Genomic DNA, 11,508 nt, shown 5'->3' with positions numbered 1-11,508 from the left:
ATGATATCTGCATGTGACTGCATAGTGGATACAAAAAATACTTGTACCATTATCCGAATTAAAATGTTGTGTATTTATATGGACAAGAATATCCCTGCTAAAAAAAAACAATAGACACCTTCACAGAAATTCTATAGGTTTTATTGGGAATTTTATTGGTTCTAATGGAATATGGCCCAAAACACAGTGTATTGGTCTTTGTTGGTCTCTAATGGTATCTATTGGTTCTATGTATTGGTTCTAATGGAATATGGCCCAAAACAAACTACAGTGTAGTGGTTTTAATGGTTAAAGCTAATGGTTCCTATTGGTATTTTAATGAAAACCATTAGAATTTTCTCTAATGGTTTTATTGTTTTTCCAGCAGGGATGTTCTTAGTATATAAGTATTTCACACATTTTGACATTTAAAGTTTTGAAACAATTGTTTAGAAGTCTTGAATCCAAACATAAGAGTTATTCTCATTGTACATTATGACCACAGACATCTCGTCCCATGACTTGACTATTTCTGACTGTTATATCAGAGGTCTTTATGACTGAGTGACCAGTCACACACTCTGTATATCCTAAATAAAGAATGACCCTTACCGCCATAGGCTAGTCACAGCTAGTTTGGTAAAGCAATGCTAAAGTTTTACTGTATAAAAGTTTTGACTATTTGCCTTTGAATCACACATGCTTTATTATATAATATTAATATAATATTACCATTAAGTATTTAAAATAAGTATTAAAGAATAATATCTAAATATAAGTGATTACATAATTTTGATTGTCATTGAAAGGCTTTCAATGTTCTTGAAAAACAATATATGTGTGTGTGTTATAGTGTGAAATATTTCCCAACCGGAATTCATTCACCCCCTTAGGAACATGGTGTTACACTGAATTACTATGTCCATGGGACATCTTATCACCTTTAACCTAAATGTGTGTGAGTACATTCAATGATATCCATAAAACCCCCTCTGGGTTCCAGGATAACACCCTTAAAGCCCTGTAATGAACACAGTGCCTTTTAAAGCTGGTATAATAGGAATGAATGTCATTACATGTAATAGTACACTTAATCTAAACTATATACAGTTTAACGCAACAGGAATCTTCACTCCTTTATTTAGCTATGTATATTTACATTTTATTATACATGATGATATATTTAGCAATCTTTTAAACACAGATATCAGTTGAAAGGAGGCACAAATGACGGCTATGTAAATGTTGTTTTAACATACTATATGTACAGTACCATCTTTATGTGATGATATCATTTAATAACTTTTTTGTACATTTGTAACTTCTCTAGAAATTACTGAAAGTTTTGTTACTTCTATGAATTCAAATCACAGGGTCAGTATGTTCTTCCTGCGGGGAACACGATTGGTCCAGCGCTGTGGTCACACCTCTCGTCTCGTGACGTATGCTTTGGTTATATAGCCACGTGCGAGTGTGTGTTCGTGAAGCGCGTTGGTGACTTCAGAGATAAGAAGGGGATTTATTTCAGCATAAACTTCGTATTATAGTATTACATTTGAGACTTTCTACGGTTTGAAATTATAACATTTCAAGTACAAGATCGGAAACAATGAAGTACATCATTGGAATCGGAGGGTAAGTGACTTTTAAGAACAATAACATTGTCTTTAACTAGTTGTATTAGTCACTCTAGCTATGTGTTTTCAGAGTTTTTGGGTTTAATAATTAATATAGTGGATATAGTGAGGTGTTGTGTTCGTTATGTTCTCATTCATCTTATGCTAAACGGCTTTTAAAGGATCGCGAGCTTTTAAACGCGTGTTTAAAGTTTGGGCGGGAGATTTAAAATCCTTTGCGCGCCGGAAGTTTTAAAACTGTTTTAACGGTCTTTACCGCCTTATTTACTTTAGTCATCTGTTAAACATGTCTTTTTATTGTTTTAAATGTAGGTTTACGGCTTTATTTTTTATTTTATTCTCTTGCCATTATTATCTTTCTGCTGTGGATTACGAGACTTGTTTCTGCCTCGCCACCATCACCTTGAATACAAATAAACATCGTATTTGTGTCTTTTTGAAGACGTAACAAGTCGCTTTTAAAAACATTTAAAGAGTTTAAAGTAAATTAATTGTTATTGTATTGAAAATGAAACAAAGCAGCTGATGAAACATCCCGCCATTTTACTTGAATAAACGTGCAGACGTACACGTTTAACCTAAATACTTTATTTAGTTTCATTTTAAAAAATTTGCTTCAACTCTTTGAACTCTAGTGTATTGTTTTAAAATAACACATTGTAATTTTATTTCTAGTGTGACCAATGGTGGTAAAACCACCTTGACGAACAGGTTAATAAAAGCTTTACCAAACTGCTGTGTGGTTCACCAGGATGATTTTTTCAAGGTGAGTAACAAAATTGATTTTAGTATTGATATATAAATATTTACTTATTTATTTTTGTTTCTATAGTCACAATTTCGTTATAAGAAGCATATAGTTTTGTTTTTAGTTTAAAATGCATGTAATTTACAACTAAGTTTAAAGTTCTTCTTAAAATTTACAAGTAAAAAGACTTTTTATTTACGCTTTGTTTTTCTTTTATTTGTACTAAAATTATTTGTAATACAAATTTATTTTTATTTGCCTACTTTATATACACAAATTTTGCTGTTAAAAGTGAGGTCTAGCTAAATATTTAACGTTAGTAGTATGGATGTGTGTGTATATAGTGTAAAAACTCAAGTTCTGATCCAAGATCAGTGTGCTCCCATCTATTAAGTTGTATTTATCAGGTTACAACCGGCAAGACCTGATTCTAGATCAGCAGTCTGGCTGTAGCTGTAGATGATGAGAGTTGCTGCAGTGTTTTATTGGTCACTGTTATTTCAGCCGCCGGACCAGATAGCGGTCGGAGCGGATGGCTTTAAACAGTGGGATGGTAAGAATATATTACCATAGGAGTGAAATAATTCATTCTTCGCCTCGCCCTGTCTCTAACGAAGGTTCAAATGTCCCTCCCAACTCATTTCCATTGCCTAAAGTTGTGGCTTTGTCAAACGTTTAAAAATTAAACCGCTTAACATTTTTAGTCATTCACTGAAAGTTCGTGTTCTACTTTTGTAGTGATCACTTCTTTGGATATGGAGGCAATGGTGAACACCATCAAGGGCTGGATAGAGAACCCAGTCAAGTTCGCTCGTTCTCACGGTGTACCCGTGACCCCGGCTGCTGAGATGGACGACACTGAGAGCCAAATGCACATACTTATCGTAGAAGGATTTCTACTGTATAACTACAAGTGAGTAGGACATTTCGAGGACTGAACCCTTTGAACTCTTTGGCAAAGATTAGATTCTGGCAACGTTTGATACCATGTCTACATATGTAGTATGCATAAGTGCACATGTTGTACAGCATGATGTAGTCTGGGCTGGTCATGTGACACTCTGCATGGGTGTAGATAAGGCGTTTTAGTGGGGCATGTGGCTGCGAATGCTGACGTACAGTTTAAGCCTCGTACATGAGCTGTAATCAGTTAAAGAGTCTGCTCCCATTTCCAGAGTATGTACTTTAATTTTGTAACGGGGCGTTTCATTTATTTCTAATCAGAACATTTAGGCCAACATTAAAATCTTGTCCTTCCTCAAACAGGCCTTTGGTGGATGTGTTTGACAAATGTTACTACATAACCATCCCATACGAGGAGTGCAAATACAGGAGAAGGTGTGTTAAGATGGCAAAGCAACCCAACACATTATTGTAGTAAATGTGGACGACTGGATCAAATTCTATTTGATTTTCTTTTAGTACAAGGAACTATACTGTCCCAGACCCTCCCGGCCTCTTTGACGGTCATGTGTGGCCCATGTACCTCAAACACAAAAATGAGATGGAGAGCTGTGGTTTGCCAATTGGTATGCATTTGTCTTTTTGGCTGTATGCTTTAAAACAAATCCACATTCTGATATTAATTGTCCTGTATCTGATCCATCAGAATACCTTGATGGCTTGAAAACGAAAGATGAAATTTACAATCAAGTACATGAAGACATCCACAATACACTCCTGAATCGCTTATAGGTAAGTTAAGGCAGATTATAATATGTATATATATTTTTTTTGTTGTTGTTGTTATTAATAACTTGTTTAATAACGCATCCTGTCTTGTGTTTGTTTTTCAGCAGGAGCAGTCTCTGGATTCTATGTACAAATTGTAAATACAAATGTTACTTAGTCTTTTTTTATTTGTTTTGTAAATAGTATTACAAGGATGTAATTTGCAAGGATGTACATTTTAAGTGTTCACAAGAACTTTTTTTAAACTTTTTTTTTTTGTTCACTGCATTTGATTTAATTGATTTTTTTTAATGTTCAAAGCGCACCATAATAATGACATCATGGAAACCACATCAAAGTTTGAGTTTCCAAAATTTGTACCAATAAACTGTGCTTTGACTTCTTATTAGATCACTATTGTCACAATATTCTTAAATGTGCCTATATAGTATAGCATTCAGCTCCGTTTAAGTCATTTTATGACCCAGAGACAAACAATTCAATATGTTGAACACTTAATGATTTGGGATATTTAAGTGTTTTGTCTTTCATGTTCTAGATCAGTGGTTCCCAGCTTTTTATCTTTTGTGGCCCTCCTTATTTGGGGCCCCCAACTTTCTACATTCATCCTTCCTTTTAAGTTTGCTGTAACGTTGAGATGAAGGGGACAAAATTTAAATGATAATTTTACATAAATACTTCAACTACCTCTACTTTTCACTGTATGCATAATAAAAAACTTGATTGTGAACCAAAAGCCTCCTTGTACTTACGTTTTTAAGTTTAGTCAACTTGAATTAACAATTAATTTCAACTTAATAACTAGTGAGTTCTTGTAAATTATAAAAATAGTTAAATTAGCTTTTATTATTTTGTATAATTTATAGCAATTCTTTACTAGTCAAGAAAGATTAAATTAATTGCAAATTTAAGTTAAACTAAAAAAAAATATTTAAGTGCAACAAAGTTTCATTTCACAATATAGATTTATCAGGGAGGCATTTGTTAATTTTGTTTCGACACAAAATCTAAATACTGGTCCTGTTTTTGTTATTTTAAGTTAAATTTGTTTCATGTACAGTATCTGTCCATGTACACCCTGCATTATCTTTATGGACCACCAGGGGTCCAGGATCTTTGCTTGCAAAGCTATAATTAAACTGAATAAGACTAATTTAGCACTGACTGGTAATGGCCTAATCCTAAAAATGCTATGAATACTTGCACCTAGTTAAGCAACAAATATTCTACAATTACCTTGAATGGGTGTTTATATGTTTACAAGGGTGTTCCTTTAAATGTGAAAATGTAGGTAAACACACAAGGCAATTAACTACAATGCCCTCCTTGTTTTCCCCTGTATAAGGCATCAATCTCTTATTTAGACACTTGGATTATTTTTCCAAGTTCATAAACTTTAAATGCATACAGTGATCACTATTATCAAATAGTCAGTCTTTTGTACCCTAACGCAAGTTTTTTATGTACTACTCTGTGCTGAAGTCTACCGTGTGTGAAAACAAACACCGTCTAGACGTTTTCCTGAAAACCTTGAAGTTGAATGTGCCTATGTGTTTTCAATGGCGTCCCGTATATGACAAATGCATACGCTTTTACTTCAAATATTAGTGCAATGATGTAAGTGGAAGGAGAAAGTTAAAACATGCATTATAAGAAACAAGAGTGTCATTATAAAAGGATTACATTAAGTTAAACACATTTTACAGTGTGTCGGTCTAAATTTAGAACGGATTCCCTTGTGATATTAACAGGACTGGCATAATCCCATGACTCCTTTCAATGGCCATTTCCACTGCCTAAACTCATATCCTGTTTATGTGTTTCCTTAAAGGAAAAGTTCATCCAGAAAAAAATGATGTCATCATTTACATTTATGCATTTGGCGGATCATTTTATCTACATGGCTCAAACCCTTGACCTTTGCACTGCTAATGCAATGCTCTATAATTTTACAAAAGGTGCCTTGGTTTGGTATCTGGTTGATCAAGTTAGAATTAGGGGTGATATAAAGTACAGAATAAATATAGGATTATTATTTCTATAGTTATTTTATAGTCACTACAATGTAAAAATGATTTGATCAATAAGTCAAGACAACATACTTAATATTTAACTCATCAAAAGGCACAAGCATATATATATATATATATATATATATATATATATATATATATATATATATATATATATATTCATACACATGATATACATTTTAACATAAAATCTTTAACCTATAGATTATTTTATTGTCAATTTATTCTAAATGACTGTCAACGTCACAGTCATTGCTAAAAAAATCTATTGGTACACACATGTAAAAGTTCTGGGAGGAAAAGTAGAGAAAGAGAGAGAGAGAGAGCGTGTGTCGTGGGTAATTTGACCCTGAGCTCCTACTCTACTTAACAGCTTTGGGGAGCTCAAGATACTGCATTTTTGGTTTACCCTGATCCATAATACTAATAAATTAATGTTAAAAATGTATAATTATTCATTTTTCTTCTTTCTATCCATACACCTGTTCGTCTTGGCGTGTTTGAGCACCGCGCAACGACATGGACCTTGGAGACACAAGGTCCAGTGGGAAACTAACGGACAAGTTTTTAGCTTACTGAGCTCTGGTTCCCAATACCACGCTGTAGATTCTCCACGAGGAAACACGAGATTCTTTCTGACCCGGCACGTGATGCCTAGATTCACAAACAGGATTTTGTTGAGACGTTTCGCAGATTCAAGTGCGCATCCCGACTACGCGCAAGTGCGCGCAAGTGACACGGACGGTGGCGTTGATGCGAGACCATATGAGATATCTCGTCTCACACAGCAGACGAGAAACAACGCACGTTTGACATCTTTACGCACGGAGAGGAATGCGTTTTTATCAGATGGGGCACCGCGCACACAGTCCGCGCGCTCTGGCGCATCACCAACTCGTACGACTACACTGGCCCATAGGAAATCTACATTGCACACAAATGCAGCAGGAAGCCGCGGTTCAGGTACCAGAAAGCAGGTGCCAAGACGAGTGTCAACCGCAAATAACCCAGCCAGTGTTAATTTGGAGAAGCCCCTTCTTCAACCACAACTCTCTACAACAAACTCAATTCAAGCTAATAACGCATCGAGAAACAATTTAGTGTCTGGTGCGTCTTCATCTGTCAACAACAGGGATGAATCGAATCTCCAGATTGATAGAGGAGTTGGCAGTATGATTGGTGATGAGCCAACTAATGCGCAGACCGAAAACCCTTTCAATTATAATCTACTCCCGTATGGAAGTGCAAATAGACATCGTCAGAGTAATGGTTATGGTACAAGGTATTTCCACAATGGTAAGACAACATATTTACCATTTTAACAATTCTTTTAAAGTTCTTAATATATTTGTTATATATACATCTTTATTAAAGTAATGAATAATGATAGCATTTAGCCAACGTTTTGTCAATGTTACTGATCCAAATGAAAACCGTATGTTTTAATGTTGTTATGGCTACCAACTGTTACCGCGATATCTCAATGGTCTCTGTTTAATGCAAGTTGTAAACACGCAACAAGAAATCTCTAAATTTGCATTAAGCGTGGTTTAACCATATTTCAAACGTTATATTTTACATATAATTATGCAAAAGCTGTCCATATATTTATCGCGATTAATCGCGAATAAAATAAAAGTTTGGTTTGCATAATGTATTGTATTGTGTGTAATTATTATGTATATATAAATACACACATACATGTATAAATTAAGATTTTTTTTATCCATGATTATTTTTATTAAATATATTTATAATACATAATATATCAAAATCTAAATAAATAAATAAATATATATTAAATAAATACAAAATAATTACACACAGTGCACACACATATATTATGCAAAAACTATAACTTTTATTTTGTATGCGGTAATCGTGATTAATATTTTGACAACCTTAGCATTTTAAGGTTTAAACGTTAGCATAGCATCCGAACGAAAACCGCATGTTTTAATGTTGCTATGGCTACCAACTTGCTGTTACCCTGATATCTCAAGGGTCTGTTTAATGCGAGTTGTAATCGCGCAACAAAAAAAATTCTAAACACGCTGCCCATTGGGGTGGTTTAAATATTTTTATTGTTATATTTTATATATAATTAATTATACAAGGGCTGTCCAAATATTTATCGCGATTAATCGAGAACAAAATAAAAGTTTGATTTGCATAATATATTTGTGTGTATTTTGTGTAATTATTATGTATATATAAATGCACATACATGTATAATTTAAGAAACATTTTATCTATGATTATTATTTTTAAGTTTATATATAATATAAAATATATCAGAATCTAAATACATGAATAAATATATATTAAATTAATACAAAATAATTACACACAGTGCACAAACATTATGCAAAAAACAAACTTTTATTTTGTATGCGGTAATCCTGATTCATATTTTGACAACCTTAAATTAATCATGTTATGTATAGTTAATAAATGTATATATATATATATATATTAAACTATATAAATCATTTAAGTGCTAATACTATTTTCCAGGCCTGCCTGATCTGATCCCTGATCCGTACTATATACAATCAGCATCTTACATTCAGAGAGTGCCGATGTACTCAGTGAGGTGTGCCGCTGAGGAGAATTGTCTCTCCAGGTATCGCCTCCTATGGAAATCTCACAAACATCTATTAATTTTCCCAGAAATGTTTTTTTAATAAAGTTTTATTTTCTCTCCAGTTCAGCGTACAGCTCAAGCATCCGGGATCTTGACTATCGAGTGCTTCTCCGATTCCCTCAGAGAGTCAAAAACCAAGGGACGGCAGATTTTCTCCCAGTGAAGCCACACCATCAGTGGGAATGGCACAGTTGTCATCAGTGGGTTTATTACAGTCTGTACTTTTGAAGCCTTTTTTTATCCGTTTCTTGATGACATTGATAAAGTTCTTTTTTTGTAAAGACATTACCACAGCATGGAGGCTTTCAGCAACTATGACCTTCTTGACGCCTCCACTGGAAAGAAGGTTGCCGAAGGTCATAAAGCCAGTTTTTGTCTGGAGGACACCAGCTGTGATCCTGGTGTGAGGAGAAGATACGCCTGCACGGCTCACACACAGGTCAACAAATGATTAATAATATTGTAGATCCAAAATATTTTACTCTTTCCACTGTAAAGTTTTGTGTTTATTATCCGGAGCAGGGGTTGGGTCCAGGCTGCTATGACACCTATCATGCTAACATCGATTGTCAATGGATTGATGTTACAGATGTTACTCCAGGACAGTATATTTTAAAAGTGAGTTATTTTATTTTTTTAGACAAAACTAAATAATATTGTAATAATACACATTACGCTTACCTTTAAAACAATGTGAATCTTTGACAGGTAACAGTAAATCCGGGTTTCCAAGTGCTGGAGTCAGATTTTTCCAATAACATTGTCAGATGTGATATCAGATATACGGGATCACACGTTCAGGCTCACAACTGCAGAATCACAGAGTGAGTTTTAAGTGCATGGGAACAAAATCAAACATCTTTTTAATATTTTTTGATTATACATTTATCACTTTTTATTTTTTTTTACAGGAACTGATTCATTGGTCTCCTTCCAAACCTTCTTTGTTGAAATCTGCATATTAAATGCTAAATTATTATTATATGTAGGCTTTAACTTATTTTGCATGTTTAGATTTATATTCTCTTGCATTTTATTGTCAAATTATTTATTTTTATTTCTCTCTTGCCATTTCGTCCACAAACTATTCCAAGTTAAGTAAAGTTTGTGCATGAAATGAGACCAGCTCAAATTTGGTCAAGCATTAAACATGGAAAAAACAGACATTTATGTTGAACCTGTCAAAATGTTTCTGGTCCATTTATTTTCTCATATATTTTACTACTAGGTCATTTGTTAAAACCACCAGTTTATATGCATCTGTGATCTACAGTATACTTCTGGCCATGGCTGGAACATCAAATGAGTCTCTGGGGTAAAATCAACACAGCTAGTTGTGAAAGTTAACTTTGCTCAAGATCTCCAAACGTCCCAAGAATGCACAGACCTCCCGTATGTTCCCCTCTGCCCCCCAAAAATAAAGTTGCACAAAGACTAGAAATACCAGAACCCAAGTGTCAGGCCAGAGTCAATTCAACTTGATTAGACTCATGACTACAGGTGAATTTCTGGGCCATCCCAAAACAGGTTTGGGGTGAAAGTTTGAGGAAATCAAGGGTGTTTAAGGGTTTTTTGGCTTGTTTACACTTCATTTGTCACCCAAAAATCTTTCAAATTAAGCAAAACAAGATTCTGTAATGTTAGTTTTCATTATGTGTCTGTGTTACTTTTTCCATTACTATCTGAGCTGTTAACAAGTTTGATTAATACTTGTTTGTGTTTTGCATTATCCATGACTAATTAAAACCCCACAAGGCTCTACTGTAAATCATGAACAACCATCCTCATTGAAAAATGTTAGTCTTGGGAAAATCTTTGCCAGATGTTTGGAGATGTGAAAACATCTCAGATAATTTGTTAAGTATTTTTCTAATTCAGATGTGCAGTCAATTACAAATGACGACAGGTCTTGGAAAGTCATTATGATTTACATAGAAAAGTCTGTGAGTTTGCAGGCTAAATACTTTTAGAAGAAATGTAAATAAACAAAGACTTGGGATGTTTTCCAATTACAATTATACAACACTGTTTTTATACTTTTGTGTAAATGGGTCATTATTTATGTCTGCTAAAAGAAAGCATATGTTTACATGGAGTTCATCCAGCACTAAAAAAGACAGTTCAGTTGTAGGTACATACACTGTAAAAGTACTTTGCTGCCTTAAAATTTTTTGTTGAATCAACTCGGATCTACAAGTCATTTCCACTTGAGATGAGTTGTTATAACTACAGGGGAGTTGTTATAACTTGTAAAATTAAGTTGAGTTTTCTCAACTATATTTTATAAGTTGTTACAACTTATCTCTGTTGATATGACTTGTAAATCTGAGTTGATTTAACAGAAAAGTTAAGGCAGCAAAGTATTTTTTTACAGTGTATTTAAAAGTAATATTTTCTTATATTTAAGTTAACAATGCCTGTTATAATTATATTAATTCCAGTTTAACTTGCTAATGTTTTAAACTTTTATATCAAAGTAAGCTTACACTGTAAAAAGTGAAAGTTGGAGGCCAGTGACTTTATTTTGAGGGTGCACAATGCGAAGTTCATCACAGCATGTATGTAGCCCGTGTGGTTCGTCATTTAAAATATGTGTTCGCCGCGTCAAGTGAACCATGTGCATCATGCATCTTGTCAAAATAAGTGCCTGCTGCACATGAGTCGAAATGGTTTATGATAAAAGTGACGCACGCGTTTGCCAGAGACTTACTTAATCTCATGTGTATTCAAAGTTTTGTGTTAAGTTAGTGTCTTGTAAGCATTTTGTGTTCT

The 11,508-nt window shown here is 34.0% G+C and overlaps 2 protein-coding genes across 4 annotated transcripts; both read left to right on the top strand.

Annotated features, from left to right (window-relative positions):
- The first annotated feature begins 1,452 nt into the window (after positions 1-1,452).
- mibp (muscle-specific beta 1 integrin binding protein) lies at positions 1,453-4,792 on the top strand. 3 transcript variants are annotated; one of them, XM_055218299.2, is made up of 8 exons: positions 1,453-1,614; positions 2,292-2,382; positions 2,869-2,917; positions 3,103-3,277; positions 3,631-3,702; positions 3,787-3,893; positions 3,974-4,059; positions 4,164-4,792. In XM_055218299.2, the coding sequence occupies exons 1-7, from the start codon at positions 1,589-1,591 to the stop codon at positions 4,057-4,059; spliced, it is 606 nt and encodes a 201-aa protein (XP_055074274.1). In that variant the 5' UTR covers positions 1,453-1,588; the 3' UTR covers positions 4,164-4,792. The 3 variants fall into 3 exon arrangements, with proteins under 3 accessions (XP_055074274.1, XP_055074273.1, XP_055074275.1); XM_055218298.2 differs by having other exon boundaries at positions 1,454-1,614; positions 4,161-4,792; XM_055218300.2 differs by lacking the exon at positions 2,869-2,917 and having other exon boundaries at positions 1,553-1,614; positions 4,161-4,792.
- Positions 4,793-6,357: 1,565 nt separating this feature from the next.
- Positions 6,358-10,504, top strand: loxl5a (lysyl oxidase-like 5a). The gene is made up of 6 exons (XM_073861300.1): positions 6,358-7,385; positions 8,607-8,715; positions 8,799-8,936; positions 9,019-9,175; positions 9,259-9,354; positions 9,445-10,504. The coding sequence occupies exons 1-6, from the start codon at positions 6,524-6,526 to the stop codon at positions 9,562-9,564; spliced, it is 1,482 nt and encodes a 493-aa protein (XP_073717401.1). The 5' UTR covers positions 6,358-6,523; the 3' UTR covers positions 9,565-10,504.
- The last annotated feature ends 1,004 nt before the right edge of the window (positions 10,505-11,508 follow it).

This window comes from Misgurnus anguillicaudatus, chromosome 23 (genome assembly GCF_027580225.2).
Source record: "Misgurnus anguillicaudatus chromosome 23, ASM2758022v2, whole genome shotgun sequence".
In the NCBI taxonomy this organism is placed as follows: domain Eukaryota; kingdom Metazoa; phylum Chordata; class Actinopteri; order Cypriniformes; family Cobitidae; genus Misgurnus; species Misgurnus anguillicaudatus.
This window is presented reverse-complemented; position numbering and strand designations above follow the sequence as displayed.

Excerpts from the sequence above, each read along its gene's own strand:
- loxl5a (XM_073861300.1), top strand. The coding sequence starts at position 6,524 with ATGTTAAAAATGTATAATTATTCATTTTTCTTCTTTCTATCCATACAC. Across the intron at positions 8,937-9,018 it reads GAATGGCACAGTTGTCATCA|ACATTACCACAGCATGGAGG; the intron begins GTGGGTTTATTA and ends TTTTTTGTAAAG. Across the intron at positions 9,176-9,258 it reads CCTGCACGGCTCACACACAG|GGGTTGGGTCCAGGCTGCTA; the intron begins GTCAACAAATGA and ends TATCCGGAGCAG.
- mibp (XM_055218299.2), top strand. The coding sequence starts at position 1,589 with ATGAAGTACATCATTGGAATCGGAGG. Across the intron at positions 1,615-2,291 it reads TACATCATTGGAATCGGAGG|TGTGACCAATGGTGGTAAAA; the intron begins GTAAGTGACTTT and ends TTTTATTTCTAG. Across the intron at positions 3,278-3,630 it reads TTTCTACTGTATAACTACAA|GCCTTTGGTGGATGTGTTTG; the intron begins GTGAGTAGGACA and ends TTCCTCAAACAG.